This window comes from Pollicipes pollicipes, unplaced genomic scaffold, assembly GCF_011947565.3.
Source record: "Pollicipes pollicipes isolate AB1234 unplaced genomic scaffold, Ppol_2.1 Scaffold_4881;HRSCAF=5763_pilon_pilon_pilon, whole genome shotgun sequence".
Classification (NCBI taxonomy): Eukaryota; Metazoa; Arthropoda; class Thecostraca; order Pollicipedomorpha; family Pollicipedidae; genus Pollicipes; species Pollicipes pollicipes.
In genome coordinates, this window is record NW_023596576.1 from 47,483,111 (window position 1) to 47,501,404 (window position 18,294).

Consider the following 18,294-nt stretch of genomic DNA (forward strand, 5'->3'; position numbering starts at 1 on the left):
ACAAATACTAGGATCGACTTGCAGCTTCCCTTAAATCCTATGCCTCTTACGAAATAGAAGAGTTGTAAGTGGTCTGATGTCATATCATTTAATACGCAATCATGCGATTTTTCCGCAAAACTCTATTCTCATGCTGTGCCCTGTAATAGATATTGGCTTCGTGAACGCGGCGAGCACAACAGGTCATTGCGCCACGATCTATTACAGGAGCCATGGCAGGTCAAAACGGCCAAAAGTGATCTGAACAAGGATCTGAGGCGCTACCACCTTGAACGGCGTTCTATATTCATAGTAACCATCTCTGAGCGGCATAATTAAAGAAAGCGTTCCTTACATATATGGGTTTTTAACTAAAATAGCCATCTTGAAGACCTTTCGGTACTGTTCACGATCATGTTAATGTGTTCCTCAATGCACCATGGTTTGACTACGTCATGATTGCGTCATACCTTGCACTACATTGATTGAGAGCCAAGTGATGGCCGTTATATCTGGAAATCACGTTCACGAACGTCAGTTTTAAGCGCCACGACAATCATGTTTTGTTCGGCCTTGATCGCTGTATGGCTTATGGAATGGCAAGATTTGGGAAACGTTATCTTGACGTCATGAATGCTAAGATGACTGAAATAATCTCCTCGATATATCTTTCTCCATTTGCGTGGCCGTGTAGCTCAGAAACTCGACGGGCTTTGGTCTTAAGAGGGCAGGATTGTGAACTGTACTGAAAGGTTTTCAAGATGGTTATTTCAGTTCAAAACCCCATATAAATGTGGAGCACTTGGTTTAATAATGCCACGCAGGGATGGTTCCTTTGAATGTAGAAGGTTGATCAAGGTGGCAACAGACTAAAATTATTTTTCAGATCGATTTTCACGACTTTAACCTGCTATGGCTCTCATAAAAGACCGTGGCACTAGGAGCTTTTATGACCGTATTTTTGATGAAGCCAACAGCTGTTATAAGGTATAGAATTAGGCGCACAGTTTTGCGGAAAATCGCACCGCTCCGTCTTAAATAATATAACATTCGACCCCTTGCAACTCGGTTGTTTTGTACGAGATGTAGGATTTAAGGGAAGCTGCAAGTCGATCTCAATATTTGTACTCATTGCAATCAGGGGGTCACGTTACATCTGTGTACATATTCTCAAGTTAATTGAAGTCTGCTGTCGGTCGAATGCCAACCAGAAGACGGATATGATACTGTTGCCAAGTTAACGAACGGAGAGGAAGACACAACAGCTTGTTTGTGAGCCACTATGGCACCACTACGCCATAATCGCCACCACTACGCCACAACCACGCCACCACTACGCCACCACTACACCATAATAGTGGATTACTCTTTAAACGTTGCTCCGCCATTCTAAGCCATATACCACATTCAGCTAATATGATGCATTGGAAGGTAAAACCCAAGTGAAGCCAAACGACGAAGGTGAGATTACGTAACAATCCTAGCATTGCACGAAACTCGCCACGGAAACCTATAACTGACAAAATGCATGTAACAATCGACAATACAATATACGCGATCAATCATCAGCATGCAGCAGACATACGGGAGGTCCATGGACAGGCACCTGGCAGAAATCCGTCAGACCGGTGAAACCAGCCCAGTCCTCACAGGGGGCTGAGAAAGTACCCGCGGCCTTCCTCAGAGTGCCACGGACCTCAGTCCACCTTACTGCGTCGCACTTCCGTCCAACGCCCGAGCGGCGTCAGTGACAACGCCGGCAATGCGAGGGTGTCCGGCGGTAGGGACGACGGCAGGGACTGTAGACAACCGCAGTATGGCGATTTACAGCGGAGGAAAGCGTCCGCGGCTCACCGGCACCCCGCCTCTCTGTACTCTCATGCGCGCGTCTTTGGGTTCAGGGCGGGGCCAAGCGCGATTCCAAACAGCTTCCGTCGCTTCGTGCCGGTCGGCTGGCGGCAGGGACGCGGCAGCAGACAAGGCACCGGCAGCCGGCCCTCGAACGTGCGGACAGCACGCGACCGTGGTGTGGGGTATGAGACACCCAGCACAGCCGATATGGCCGACAGCCACGGCCAACAGCTTGGCGAAGCACTCAGGGTCCGGCTCCGTCACAGACGGTCCCCGGCCGGCTCCGTCGTCAGCGACGGTCGGCAGGCAGGCGGGACACAGCAGCTGGCGAGACCAGATCAGGTCGCCGGTAAGGAGCAGCAGACGACGGCACGTGGTGGCCAGGTGCTCGGTACTCCAGGAGAGGCTGCAAGACTGAAGGCCGGAAGAGACGCCTGTCAGCGTCCGCGCAGGTCCCCTCGCTGACCGAGCCTGCGGCGCTGCCAATAAAGCAGTGCAACAGATTTGATGAAATGCAAGAGTCAAGATGTTGCAACATCATCGAAAACAACTACAATCAATAATATCAAAAGATGCAACAGTCAAGAAAGTGGGCGATGACAAAGGAACGCGCAGTCTCCCAGCTAAATGGCTTGTGCACAGGGAGCTGGAATGGACACGGACATTTTTGCCAAACGATTGTGGTCAGAGGTAAGCGTCCCATGCCCTCCTTCGGGGCGGGCGCAATAAGTTACTCGCGCCCGCCGGGGGGGGGGGGGGGGTGAGATAGCTTTGGGGTTTCCGGAAGCTAACTTTCTCTTTGTAACGGCAAGCATGCCGAACTGCAACATTTAGCACATTATCTCGGCAAAGAACACCACACACTACTCTATCTGCGGCGCATTTTAACCAACTCTGAAAGTCTTTCACGGTAAAACACAAATTTCTTTAGGACAACAATGCTTTTCGCGGTGGTCTGGCGCTGGATACCCGTCCATAGTGCTTACATGTAGGCACAGAACAACGCTACTGATGGCAGCAGGCATAAAAGACCATGAAATTCGTAACTTATTAAAACACATATCAAAAGCAAGCACACTGAAGAAGAACGCATTAATATTATACACGAGCGAAGCAGATTATCGACATGCAAGTTAAAGGGGAAGGGTACAAACAATATCAGTATACATAGTTGCGATGTCATGCGATCAAAAAATAAACATATGCAATATAAATAAATATGTAAATATATACATGTACATATAAAATGTGGTTCTCCTCTCCCACACAGCGGGCTTACTGAGATTGAGCACATTGCTGAAGCAGCGCACAATCCGCCCTGGCCTGCAAGCCTTCACCTCGACCTTCGAGCCTTTGCCTTTCCACATCGAAACGTATTTTTCCACGCTCCTTGGCTGTCACGTGATTTGGACGACCTGCCTGCGGTCTGCACTTGCCGCCGTTCGTCCCTGATCTGATTGGTTGGCTCACTTGTCTTAGTATTTGCGCTCTGGACCCAGCTGCCCTTGAAGTCCTTGCCACATTCCTCAGACTGGTAATCAGAACACCTGGTCAGATTGCGAGCCCAGGCCACGTGTTCGCGATTCCAGCCCGGCCCCATCACTTCCTGTTGCTCCGTGTGACAGTGGATAAGGGGCTATGAGCTCAGTTAGGAACTGGCATACGTTTACGCGTTCATTTTCAACTGTGACTTTTTAGTTGGAGACGCCCTTTTGAGCGCGCGCGTCGGCACACGAAAGATTGTTGAATCGCCTGGTGCGCTCATCGCTGGCTGTGACAAAAAGGTAGAAACTCCGGTTTCCGCAAGCGTTGCGCCTACGGCTTTGGGAGCAGCTCAGGTCGCCTGCGGATTCGAACACCATGGTCGTGCTACTATTGGTCAAGGAAGTATCGTCACAAATTTATGCCATCTTCATTCATTCTACTGCAAGTGCACATGCAGTCATTACTTATGCACGACTTTGCCTCTTCTCCAAAACCTATACACGACAATGGTGTTACAAGACAAAACTCATGCTAAGGAACTTATACCCGCCATTGCCTTTACTGCAAAAGACTTACGCTGTCATTGCTTGGGAACGACATTACTTCTACTGCAAAGAGTTATCCGCGTCATTAGTGCCACACGATAAATGCTATGCTTCAACAGCGTATGATCGTCATGACTTTGACTGCAAAAACTTGTATAGTCTAAACGTGTGCGCAACATGACTGCTACTGATGACGGTGGACGTATAATGCGAAGTGCACGAACAACTAGCAGGGGTGTAGAAATAATTCAAAAGTGAGATAGGATACTGGGCGATGCTACGATTAAATTCATGGTGCTGATACCAAAGGATTTTATTGGTTATATTAGGCAATTTTGTCGATTTGCAGTGCTTGACGAATGATAGAAGACTGTAATTTGGATGGCAAAATCTCAATGACAGGTGTGACTTGTTGAGTGGAAGTGACATCGCGTTCCAGTGAGCACCAAGCGATGAATGTAGTTTTGTATTCATTTTGTCACCCCAGCCGCCCTCACCCGTCGTACGAAGGCGGAGCACACTCGAGGCAAACGCCGTGTTTCATGCATTTTGGAGTAGGTTTGGCAGTTTTCCCTGCTTGGCCCCAAAACTTGTTTTGTAACATACAACACGTGCACCATACGTTTTTCGGCAGTGAAAAAGCAGAGTACTTTGCATGATTGGTAATCATGTGACATATGTAAAACTTAATTTTCCGTGGGCCTTGCTGCTTGGTTATGACACAGACCTTGTGTGCTCTGCCAGGTTAAACCATATTGCTGAAGGGGATGTTTCGCACTGGAAGATATTGAAGCGAGCATTAGATATTTTGAAACAAGCGCACCTAACTTTTGGCATACAGTTAAGTAGAAAACCTGTTCTAGACAATGCATCTCTGTTTAGTAAATATGATTCAAGATGAGTCATTCTTTGATCGCATTACTGTACCTTGCACACCATTGATCCGGAGGCTCATCGTCAATTAGCTCTGGATGGGAGACAATTAACGGCCGTTATATCTGGAAATCGTGCTCCCGATTGCCAGATATAAACGATTCGACCATTAGATTTTGACTTGCCTCAATTGCTGCATGACTTACGGAATAACAGAATTTGAATGATGTTATTATGATATCATACATGCCAAGCTGACCTTGAAATACTCTCCCGGAAATAGTCCCTCTGTCTTCCTGGACGTGTAGCTCAGAAACTAGACGGGTATAGGCTTTGACAAGGACAGGATTGTGAACAGCACAGAATGATCCTCATAATGTTTTTAGTTCAAAACCACACATAAACGCGGAACACCCCCTTTAATGTGTATTATGTAAAAATTCGCGCTGTGTGTTAAAGATTTGGTTGCCCGCGGAATTTTACGTGGGGATTTCTGTGGGATGCGTATTGAAGCGTCCAGAGTTCATAAAATGCAATCGTCAAAAAGTCCCAAAGTCACAGCATCCAGCCTTCATCACATCCAGAAAACCTCCAAAACCTTTTGACAGAGGATAATTATAAAGTCTAGTGTTCATTAAGCCCAGTGTTAATAAAGTCCAGCGCTCATTAAGTCCAGTGTTTCATAAAAACCAGCATGCGTGAGATCCACGGTTTTGGACACTGTCCCACTTACAACCCTTCACCTTCGTTCGTATATTGCCCGGTAGAGGGCTACTGGGGCCGATTTGCCCCCCCCCCCCTAAGCCAACAAGTGACGTCATGCGGTACAGTGCTGCCCAGTTAAAGCACTTTGCATGGATATGAGCAACATTCTGTTTTAGCGCACAAATTTTGTCGCGTCGGCACGCCGTTGGTAGCAGGCGCATCAAGGAATTCAAAACTTTGATCCCTGGCTGGTGGCATCGGAAATAGCTGGTTATTCGGCAGAAGCTGCACGGTTATCGTGGAAAGCACTTGTCGGGTAACCCGCTGTTTTATATTGTGGGCTATTGATAAGATTCTCCGCGGTATTTGGTTCCATTATTTACTGATGTGTTTGTGATGTTTCTCATTTTTTGAAGCAATTGATGGCTGATGTGTAAGACTGACTGATTTTATGTCTGCTCCAGGTAGGCGCGCATATAGATCTTCAGATCCTGGCACGCTGACCTATATTGTTAGTGGTCTTATTTGGCTGATTCCCCTCCCTCCTCCAATTGCAAATTTTGTCACACGCTCCTGCAAACGGGACTTATTCTAAATTCTACATGTCTTCACTCTCAAAGAGAGAGGGTGGGAGCTGTCTCATCAGCTGAATCCGGGTGCTTCTCCCTGGTGAGATACGCACTATTGAAAGTGCCCAGGCTACAAACAATTCGTTTCTTCCATTGAGTACGTTTTGAACGGGCGTGGTTTACCAAAATAAGTTGGTTGACTGAGAGATGAAAGTACAACGAAGAGTACCGTGATAATATGCCAACGAATTGGTTTCTCTCCGAATTTGGCTCACTTTCCCACAAATCTGCAGGCTGAAACCCCAGTTACGGCGGGGGAGGGGGGGGGGGGGTGAATCCCCTGCAACTGAAAACGGGAACCGCACCCTGGTTGCAAGTAAATAGGAAGTAAAAAAGCAAACGTTGACTGCGAATGTAATGAACTACCTGTCAAACGTCACGCAAAACACTATGCACGTGCCGCGCTTAAAGGCGCTGTTGATTCACCATCTGAACAGTGGAGCCGAGTGCATGTCACTGAGCTGGTTTGCAATAAATAAGCTGAATGAATTAGGGGGATCGTAAACTTGCATTCGCCATTCGCTTCATCAATCTTGACACGCTTTCTTCCTTTTACGCTTCAGAACCTCCTAAGTATAGAATTTTGGATCCAGCAACACCAGTCTGGAATTTATCGAGACGGGTACGTTCGCGCCGCAGAGGGGCGATGGTGGCACGGTAGTTAGTGGTTAGGTGCTTATCTCTGGACTTTTCCATCCTGGGATGAAGTTCTGGCCACACCACTACCGCATCCCACCGACGTAATGCCTGATTAATACGTAATAGAGGCGTTCCGCCTCGAAGTAGCCGTAACGGCCAGTGAGACGTAAAACCCCAATCGTCATTACAGCCGTCCCGACAAAAAACCGCCTCCCGCCAAATTTGCAGACAATGCTTCCGCTCAATCACGCTCTCTATCCCAATCTCTCAATCCGCTCAATATATACATATATATATATATATATATATATATGCATATATATATATACATATATATATATATATATATATATATATATATATATACGTGGGAAAAACAATGTGCAATCGGTTGGACACGGAGCTCGGACACAGCCGGCAGGTGGCAGCCGGCTTCGGCTGGCAGCCACGCCCGCGGCGGGCAGGCGGACGAGGCCGCCTGGCCGCCAAAAAAAGAACGCATTCACGCGCGCACCGTCCCTCGCCCGAGAACTGAACTCCGTCACACGCGCGAGGCCTGTCCGTGGGGCAGCCCGTCCGCCGTCGAAACACTGCCAGCTCAGTCGGGCACACCGCTATCTTCGCGTCAGAGCCCAAGACCCCTGACTCGGTTTCGCTCGGTTCGCAGGGGTACACATCTCGGTGGACCGGACATCCGGACATGTCGGACATCTCGGGATCTCGCTCGTGCTGGACCGGAGCCACCACTCCCCCCCCCCCCCCTCTTCCTTAGTTTTGACGGGTGCCTTAATGGGAGAGCCTCATGTCAGTCAGGAACCAGCACCGGACAGGGTCCCCCTGCCGTTTTTTCTAGGGCCCAAATGCGTCAAACTGGAATCCCTGTGCCACCCTTGGGACCTTTTGGGAACGGTGAGTGGCCCCTCGTTGATCCAGGGTCAACCATCCCGGTCAGAGGGCCTTCGGCGTCAGACAGGCCCAATGTATGATGTATAGTAACAGTAACCGATTGGAAATCTGAAAGGGGACGGAAAGGTCCTTCAGCCCTAATCCAGAAATGCACGGGTTCTCAAGTCTTGGCTGAAAACTCTGTTGAGGTACGGCTGTTCAAGGGGGTGTGGGGATGGGGCGGGGGGGGGTAGGAGAAGGGCGAGGGGTCCAGGAACCCCTTGGAAGGAGCTCTTTTCGGAACCGTGAAGTGAACGAAATGACCATACTAAATGAGAAGAGCAAAAACAGTATCGATCAAGGCAAAGGGCCGTTGTAGGTTAAGTCGATCGAATTTGTTATCGAAAATTAGCTTCAGTGCGTGTTTCCGTTCACTTACGACAGTCTCATGGCAGGGCAATGCGAATACGGGAGTATTTACGTATATAATAATACCTACGGATATAATAATACATACTCACGAAAATCAGAAATACTTACGCCTCAAAAACACTGCCAAGCCAAATGCTCACATGCATCATGTATGTTTTCATGATTGACGGTGACAAGTTATTTAGATGACTGACTCTTTCGGTGAAAATGACAGCATATCATGCAATTCTCTGTTTCTTGTGAGCATTGTCTAGCCTCCGGAATATCTGGCCAAATTATGACCAGAGTGACATAACGAGAGAGCTTTGACACCCACAGATCGGAGTGCAAAAGTGTGGGTTCATGTAATGTTACTCTCAGGAAATGTGTGGCGGATAGTAATATCCCCTCTGCAGGTGGGTTGTACGTATGTTTTTGTACCTATGCTCGCTGTATGTCTTAACCATCGCCCTGATTCGCCGTTTTGCATAACTCGGACGGATGGAGGAGAAGAGGTTGATGCGACCCTCCCCCGGCGCTTCCAAGTTTCTAAAGATAGAGCTTGCCGAGAACACCAGTATATTGTTCTGAACACGATCTCACGATTGGTACCAGTTCTTATGTTGTTGACAGGTCAAAGGTGGAATTTTACAGAACACCGCACTTTGTAGCTTTACTTTATGTTTACGAGAACAAGCCTTGCAGTGACAAGAACCTTAGGTTGGCGTGCGTCTTGTTCAGTTCTGAGTACATTCTGTAGCGCGATTCTCTTGCCGCTCACCGCCTGAGCCAGCCCTCGATCGCCGTCGAGTGCTCATCACAAACTGACGCTGCTCCGAAACCAGAAAATCTAGCAGCGCGTTTTGGTGTCAAAACACGTGCCATAATCACCGTCTGTAATGGTGAGAGTTAAACGTCATGTTATTTTTGCGTTGGGTATCGGCAACGATTTTTCTTGAAACGATTTTCCACAATTCGCTAATAACTGAACCCAAAGCGGGCAAAACAGGAAAAAGCAATGCTTGCTCCTAGCTTGATCTCACGCTGACCCCGTCCCAAAAGACCAAGTCTCTCGCAACAGGTTGTACTCTGTCCATGGGCTGGCACCGAAAGGTTCCGATGCTCGCGAAACTCTCCCCGTCCGAACAACATCTTCATTGACGCGCCAGACTGTCCGCATGCGCTTGGCGACAGGCAGGTCGGCGCGAATGAAAATGGCGCGTACAATAAGATGATCGACCGAGGCAACCGATCGCTGTTATCGCGTAAGCCGAACTGCAGTGAACGCGTAAGACCGAAGGAAATGTGATAAAGATACGGTAATTTGAATATGATCAGAATAGTTTTCAATATGCTCAGCTCGTTTCATCGTTTCGCTAATTCTTTGATACTTAATGTAGCAGCACACAGTGCGCTTACGGCAAGCCCAGTGTGTGCGGCATGCTACAGATGCTCTTAAAGCGGGAGATGCAATAGTGAAGCGTTGGGCGGCGATCAGCCGATCGGTTATAGGAACACCGAGACAAATGTCAGAACATCATGTTATTGTCGGTATTTAGCGGATACGTGGCCAGTAGGCAGTCGGACGGTGGCGGGCTCAGCCATTTAATTTGCCTTTTCTGCCATTTCAGGCGTAGGCAGGTTGCCCTGATGCATGCCTAGGTTAAGATGACGGCGTGCCGATCTTTTGTGTTTCTTTTCGCATTTTTCTAGTCTCCGTAATATCATGCCTAGATGTGAACGGAGTTATTTAACGGGAGACATATGCCACCAGAAGAAGAGTGTGATTATGTGAATTCATATCATGTAATGCTTAGAAATATGTGGTTGATGGTGATAGCCCTTCTGCGTGTTTTATGTCGTACGCATGTGTAAGTACCTACTCTCGTTGTCTTACACATTATCTTATTGCTGCATTGGATATCGATATAAAACGTTTCGTGAAAAGATGATCCTTATTTTGTCGACAAGTGCAACCATATGAGGCAAGAATGTTTGCTTATTTCCGTGTTTACTTGCTCATTGTTTCATCTCACATTAAGCTCGCCTCCGAAAACCGACTCCCACGCGACAAGTCGCGATCTGTCTGGGGTCCGGTGCTAGATAACTAGGGCGCTTGAGACACTCAAAGCGGGAGATGCCCCCGTCCGACCAATTATGAATGTTATTAGAACATTTTCATCCACTCGCCGAACTTCACGCGTTTGACAACAGGCAGGTTGGCGCGAATGAAAATGGTGTGAACGATCAGCTGATCGGCGAATTTCGGTCCTAAAAAAGACATGACCATGAACTGCATCAAAATGTCTTCAAGATGGCCATTTCAGTTAAAATACCATACAAATGTGGAACATTCCCTTTAAATGAGAGCCGTTTGCTGCTGTAACCAGTTGTCTGCACTCTCCACTTTTTCAAAGGTGGCACGCTGCCATTTTGTACGCACATATTTGGATCCTTTTGACAAAAGGTGATATGAAATGTCACAAAATGTCATCTAATGTTTCATGTTACTTAGTCATGTCTAATGTCATGCACAGTTAAGCATGCCAACATTATCTGACACACGCTTTGCAGTCATTCACCTGCGTATAATGTGGAGGGGGCATTTTAACTAATACTTAACACTTATGTCCTCAGGTTACGGCATATACACCAAAAGCATAACAGCTATCATTTCTGTTCTGAGTTAGCAGTCAATGAAAGGAGCGTTGTGATTTGCGTTAACTGGCGGACATATGACATACTTTGCTACCCAATTCCACAGGAAAAGAGCGAGATTGTTTGCTCAGCAAAAGTACTTTTTATAAATTGTAAAACTGGGAGTGGTTAATATACATTTGTGAGGTACAGTGCGTCTAATTATACCTGAAATCAATTAATTGCATATCTAAGAAATGACCGATAGGCTTTTCCGTGACTGACCCACAGCTGGCCGATTTCCATCAATTTTCAGTTGACAAGTTGTTTGGTCTCCCACTAATATCACTTGTTCGAACAGGGCGCAATTCGCTTCCCACCGAAGTCAGCTGAAAAAATTGCATCCTCGCCTCGAGACAGGAAGACTAATCGACTTTAGTTGCCAAATGTATTGATGATTTCGGACCACAGATCACAGATAACACGCGGGACTGACACGAAGGCTCATGGTGCACAGAGACACTTCTTCGCAGTGGTGGGACACGGGACAAAGACGACGGAGGGACGAAGGAAGCGGGAAGAGGGAACAGAAGGCTCTTCTAGGGAAGGTGGTCACCCTGGGCAAAGTATCCGTTCTCGTCGGCCTCCCACGTGACGGTGTAGGTGACGCCCTCCCAGTCGTACGAGTAGGAGCCGGTCCTCACGTAGTTGCCCGTCTCCGGCTCGTTGCCCGGGTACGAGATGCCGTTCTCATCGGCGCGGATGCCGTTGCTGGTTTCGTGCCTGGAGAACAGGTGTCCGAATGAACCAATGCGATGTTGAAATCGAATTTGACATGCACAGGAAATTGAATGGCATGCTTTAAACACCACGGTTGCTTATTGTTGTTACGCACAAGCATTTTGATATTTAGGTGATGACCTCACCGCGCCTCGACAATGGCGTAATTAGCAGCGCATTGGACGAATGCAGCTTTTATGATAGTTATATGATATAACAATGATAAATAAGCGCCTAGCATCTGCCTTCTTGGACTGGTATTCCTACTGGGCCTCATAGGAGCCATCCTCGTTGATCTCGAACTGCTGGTTCACGATTTTGGCGTCCTTGTCGGCCCAGGCTAGAGCCACCAGGCAGAGGACAATCACCTGCAACACGTGATACAAGGTCGCATTAGGTCAGCGTCGACACGAGAATGGCGTGAATCCCGTCACCAGGTGACGGCATGATCAACAAAAGCCGAGGCACCATGCCCACCAGCTTTAAACACTTGTCCTGCCCCGCCCATTGTGCACTGGCCCTCGGTCATAGCCGTGGGAACTACGATGTGGTGAATGGCACCGACAGTGTAGTGGTTTACGCGTTTGCGTGAACACGCGGGACGCGTGACGCGTCTGCGTTAACCATTGCATGTCTGGGAAATTGGAGGTACGGGGTTCAGTTGCCAGCGGTGCTCGCCCTTCCTGCCAAAACAAAAGGCAGGCGACGCCATAAAGCCTCAGCAGCTGAGTGCGTCGGTGGGTTCCAATGCCGGCGTATCGCATGGTAAGACGTCGGGAATACACTTTCTGTTGCCCCCTCTCCCCCCTCTTCATTATTTGAAAAAGTTGTCCCCAGATGTATGATGATGTGTGCAAGAACACACATCGAAATGCTTCTGAGCGCCACCGCTTCTGCTGTTGGTGACATGGCTTGGGTCCTGGTGATATCAAATTTTCTCGCGCATATCCGTGCAAGTGATATCGACCTTATGCTTGAACTTTACACAGTCGCTAGCGAGTTCCACATATACTGACGATCAGAGCGCTATACTCACGAGCTTCATGTTTGGAGCGGGCGGGCCTGGACGACTGTTGGGCAGAGCAATGCGAGTGGTGCCGGTGAGGAGGCGCAGCACGCTTTTATAGCAGGTTGCCCAGCCCGCTCTCAGCTCAGGGGAACCTCTGCTCATCCGCCGTCGGAGTCGGCCTTGGTGTGTCAAAAATATTTGCCAGGAGACCGGCTATTGGCGGACAGGGCGACACCCGCTTACCGCCCCGCGCGTGAACCTCCGATTACGCTGGTCAGAAAGCCAACCGGGAAGGTGTGTTGACATCTCCCTTGGTCAACGATTAGCCTGTAGACGGGCATAATTTTTTGAATGCATTCCACAGAAAGCCCGTTTGGATCGGACGTTTGGTGTCATGGTACCCAAGAAGCAGTGAGTTGTCACTAGTCTTGCCAGCACCACTGCACGGGAGTCCATGGCTATCCGACACAAACATGCGGAAAGGACTGAGATGAAAAAGCCTCTGATTTACCGGATATGATCGGTGATTAAAAGTGACACTTATGCAAACCAATTTGTGACAAGCTGCGGAAATGAAAACAAATTTCAACAGAGAAGACCATATTACAACAGATCATCCCAGCTAGACGAAACTCAAGGCTTCGTGTTGGTCTGTACTAGCTAACGGTTGCATCGTGAGCACAAGTAAAGCACTTTTCAAAATGTTGATGTTTCGCTGTATGAGCAAGCTGAGCAGGAAGCTGCTGCCAAACATAGTAGCTTTAATCAAGATAGCTTTAGCATGTGACAGAATCATACTACAAACTATGCAAAATTAGTGCTAGCGTCACAGACCAGAGGTGTCACAGTGCTCTTCCAATGCTCCTCAGATCAGTGCTTTTCACATATTTTTTTCCGCCAGAATTCACCTCACATACCAGACAGTATAAAATGCCTAATAACTAGGCTTATTGCAAGTCGCAAGAATCGTGACTGGCCACAGCATCTTGCGACGAACGTGATGAGTTTGCCACGCAGCACTTTAAGGCGTCGCGCTATTTGAGACAGATGGGCTTGATTGCTCGCCACGCGGTAATGCGTTGGGTTCAGTGCATAGCTATGGGCCAATGTTGGTTGCGTTCATGTCTTGAAGAGCTGACTGGCTAGAAGACCATGGCTAATCATCAGTTTTTTAAAAAGTAATAGCGTTAAAAAGCCCTGCAGATCTAGGATATTTGTTTGTGAATACCTGAGCTGTGGCTTCAGAGGTTGGCGGAGGTCGTTGGAGCGACACGCGTCAAGGAGTCATCGGGGGCTTCCTGCTGCTGAGAGGAGCAGCAGGTTTGAGGTAAGAGGCCGAGCATCGCAGGTGCAGGCCTTTCACATGACCCGTCGCACCTCAGGCTTAGCGTGGTCAGTGGACAGGCGTGAGACAAAACGCTTGTAGTTGTCATCACCTTGCATGCAAAGCTTAATAAAGGTGCTAGATGTGCTGAGAAATGTCACTTGCATCTGTTACTACTAATATTGCGTGGATTTTGCTCTAAACAATTGGGGTCATGTCAGGAAGTGCAAATTCTGCACCGGCAATGATTATGCCAAGATAATGAAGGTGGCCAACGCTTCCCGCTGATCGTACAATCACGTCACAAAACCAAGAATGATATTATTTCAGATGCTTGTACAACCAGAGTATCGGCAAACGAGTATCTACAAGGATGCAGTTTTGAAAAATAAGTATGGATGAGAGAGGGAAGGGGAAGGGGAGTGGAGGAGGCGATAGGGGTGCAGGAAGAAAAATGGCTGAGCCTGCCTCCGAAATGCACCCAGAACAGCTTTCTCCTAGAATGGATCCACTTTCTTTTCACGGTTGGGAGCAGGGGTGTAGTTTCTTAAAACTTGTTTGGGGGCTGCACCCCAAAGCTATGATACAGAAAAACAATGGATAAAACAATAACTTCAAATAGCAAACTGCATCCCTGGTTAGGAACACCATGCGCCCTCCCCCAACTGAACAGGAAACTACACACCTTTAAGCTGGTTATGTTAAGTATGCTTTAATCTGATAATTACGTGAGTTGTTCAGTGCACCAGCCTTATTTCTCGGAGAAAACCATTAGAATTGAGATATAGTTGAGTTGATATTTTGGCAACATGCCTTTACGGAGACAATAGCAGAAGTAAGTTCAAAATTGCCTGCCGATGATCCTATCGATTTTTCAGGTTTTTTTTGAAACAGTAAGCCACAATTTTTTACAGGACACCATCATTCAGGGGATTAAACAAAGGGCGATTGCCAGCCATTACCACGATACAGTAGTCCTTACCTAAGAATTAGAATGCGCTAACACATACGCGTAGATTCAAACGAATTCAAGCAAATAGGCATCACGCAGCACGCTTCACTTGAACATGCAAGCGAGTTGAGGTAAACAGGCATCACACATCGCTCCGCAATTATACATGCGAATCATTTCGATTGAACAGGCATCGCACAGCACACGTCAGGCATCACTTACACATACATGTAAGCGATCTTAAGCTAGTACACATCACATAAAAAGGCACATCTCACGTTCTCATAATCGGTCATGATGAGCTCTGTATGTTAAGATTTGATCGCCGGCTTTTTATAAGAATATATTCACTTATTTTTCCGTCTGGGTCGTTCTGTGCTCTGTAGATGACTTTGATTTCTAAAAGGGTCCATACTTCCCTCAATGGACCGCGTCCTGGTGGATAGCAGCGGCATTCAAGAGGTTTGCGTGGGCTGTTTTCACAAGAACGCAAAGCTGATGGCAAGAATCTCCTGACCTTCGAGATGTAACTGATGTAAGGGCCTACTGAGTCACGCCGTTTGTGATGTTCATAGGCAATCCTGCATTATGCAGTAGTGTGAGAACTGCCCGGGTCAGGATTGTGCACGATCGTTTTTGATTGGTGCAATTAATGCGCAAGTAGATAACGCGATGGATCCGGTCAATAAAATCAGATTCACTAGTGGGTGAGCACCGACCCCTGTACTTTAACCGAACGGGATCTGCCAGTGGATGGGTTTTGGCTGAGTCGTCCGAAACCATAGCTGCCATGACCCGACATCGCTTAACGGCCCTGCACCAGGGAAACTTTTTCGATGATCTGAAAAAAAGAACTGCCCTAAAACGAAAATTTGATCGGTTTAGGCTTTTCGGAAAAATCCACCTTCGCCATCCAAGATGAAGCTGTGCAGTTTCACTGGGATATACCGCATTGCACGCTGCATCCTTCCGCATTATATTGGTGAGGAGCTGGACAGATTACCGGTGAAAGCTATTGCGTGTTGTTAGACGCGATGGAAGATTACACTATTGCCGTCCATGCATTTCTATAGTACCCTTAACCGGAAGTGAAAAGACTCATTTAAAATTGACCTTTCAAAGGTCATGGTGACCAGCTCATACAAGACTACTTTGGGTTTTGTACTTGATTGAGCGTCAAAGTTACGCTAGACAGTATGTTCCTAACATGGAAATGTTGACCTAGATCTCTTTAGGTCAGTGACCTATCCTGTCCTTTAGGAAGTCCATGGAAATCTATAATACCGTTCCTGTTATTAATCAATTCGAAATGAGTACCAGGAACTACCAAATACAGCACGCTCTAAAGTAATAAAGTTGGTTGGTTTTGACCAGGGTCTGCCTAAAAAATCTATCACAGAGTAGAATGATTTTGTCTAACACTCTGTTTTTGCATCATTTAAAACGATTCCCATAAACTGTCATCGCTGAATTCATAGCCTGACTTTGACTGGCCGTAGGTCTGTGGTACCAGTGGTGCGGTACGCCCTACAAGATACATCCAGAGTTTTATGCCAAGCGATCTGCTATGCCACTATCTACAGCTGCGCAGTTTTTCAGTCGGAAATAATTCCGGGGGATCTCCGGGGGATCAAAGTGACCTGGGCCCGAGCGCGCGCTGATAAATATTTTTGCATTGCAATTTCTACCTGTGTTCTACCAATTTCTACGCGCTTCATCAGTGCAAAGTGCACAGAACACTGTTAACAAGTGCAACGGTAGAAGATTGGCTCGGTACTGTGAATAAGTTAAGCAAATCTTGTCTCTTTCCTGTGGAAAATGTAAGCGCTCTGAAGACCAGCATCCTTCACCTCACACCCACAGCTGCATACGGGTCATTATATCATGCCACAATACAGCAGTGAGGTAGTCCCACAACGAAGCTGTTGACCTGTGCCATTACACAAGGTACCACATTGGTTGACTACTTTATGCCAAGCCTATAAGACAGCAGCTTATATTTTATGAATGACTGGTAGCAACTGATTGGACAATGCCAAAGGACTATCAACGGCAAGAATGTCATTACACCACAATGTTATATCAGGGCAAACTATTAATTGCATAAATAATCCTAAGAAAACATTTTTGGTAGCGCAACCTTACCACCTTCACTACAGCAATAGCAATATCAATCAATTTGTAGAAGCGTCACAAATGTATTAATTTCTGCATGACACCGCATTTCCAGTTACAAACAACAACGAAATTAACTATTGTGCACATCACATGATATCAATGTCAGGAGTACAACACTGCAGGCAACGATGAGTCGACAATAAAGTATTGACGAAATCATTATCAACAGCGTAGCAGCAACAGCAGCAGCACAGCATATCGCACTTTAATATTAACAAACTGCCATAAAAGCTGGTGATCGCTACGTTGCGTATGTCAAACAGTCCACCAAAGTCTTTCTTACGGCCAGCACCAGGACAAAAAAAAGTCCACATGATTAGCGTCAGATTTCGTGTGTCTTGAGGTAGTCTTTAGGTCTGACTGCCAGATGCTGCCAGGTATTGCTGTCGTCACAAAACCATTCCGTGACGCCACTCAAACAATGGCGTAATGGGTTGCATTTTTACAAACTTTGACATTTTGCTTCTTAGCGTCGTTTTTGAACCTTGAAAGGCTACCAATAGTTATAAGTAAGCTTTTCCCATCACATCTGATGCCTACCTCGACATCTTCAAATGTGGAACATTCCCTTTAAGCAAATTTGCTCTTCAATGCGTCATGGTTTGATTACGTCAACGTACCTTGCACAACATTGAGAGCCGATTAACGTTTATTATATCTTTAAATCGCGCTCTCGAACGCCAGGTATGAACACCTGGACAGTTACTTTTTCTTTGTCTTGATCACCACATGGCTTATCGAATTGTAGGATTTGAATGGCGTTATAATGGGTTCTAAATGCCAAGGTGACTTACAAATGCTCTCCCCAAAATACGTTCCCCATTAAAGAAAAGGTAAAGTCATTATCAAATTATGTAGTATATACTAAAACCTATTAAAGATGCCAGTAACTGTTGAGAATATTTTCAGCGCCAGAACCCTTCGTGAGATCGACTACAAATGTCTTCGAAATGTAAAATGCTTAATATGTATGGCAGAGTCAATGACTTCCTCATCATACCAATTAAAAAAAAAACAGCGAAATGTGTCAAATTGGTGAGTATTTCACACCATTTACTGCTGAAAGGGAATGTTTTACATTTGAAGACACTGAAGCAAGCATCAGATATGATGAAAGAAGCTCACTCACAACTATTGATATCATTTTTACTTGGAAAAAAACTGTTCTAGACAGCACAATTCTCTGGTTAGTGAATATGCCTTTGAACGCGTCATGGTTTGATTGCGTCATCGTACGCTGCACCACGTTGATTAAAAGCCAATTTACTGCCGGTATATCTGGAGCTCACGAACGCCAGATATAAACGCCCCGGCAATTATATTTTTCTTGGTCTTAATCACCACATGGTTATGAAACTGCAAGATTTGAATGATGTTATTAGGATGTCATGAATGCCAGGGTGACTGACATA

General features: G+C 46.7%; 1 protein-coding gene across 2 annotated transcripts in view; it reads right to left on the reverse strand.

The window, feature by feature from the left end:
- Positions 1-11,073: 11,073 nt before the first annotated feature.
- The window catches only part of LOC119100929 (endocuticle structural glycoprotein SgAbd-4), a 22,046-nt gene continuing 14,825 nt past the window's right edge, over positions 11,074-18,294 (reverse strand). The window contains exons 1-3 of one of the 2 annotated variants that reach the window (XM_037224134.1): positions 12,456-12,511; positions 11,687-11,787; positions 11,074-11,422 (exon numbers count right to left, since the gene is read on the reverse strand). In XM_037224134.1, coding sequence (XP_037080029.1) covers positions 11,239-11,422; positions 11,687-11,787; positions 12,456-12,464 — 294 coding nt within the window. In that variant the 5' untranslated portion in view covers positions 12,465-12,511 and the 3' untranslated portion in view covers positions 11,074-11,238. Of the gene's footprint in view, positions 11,423-11,686; positions 11,788-12,455; positions 12,512-18,294 lie in introns of those variants that run through there. The other variant, XM_037224136.1, reaches the window with a different exon arrangement.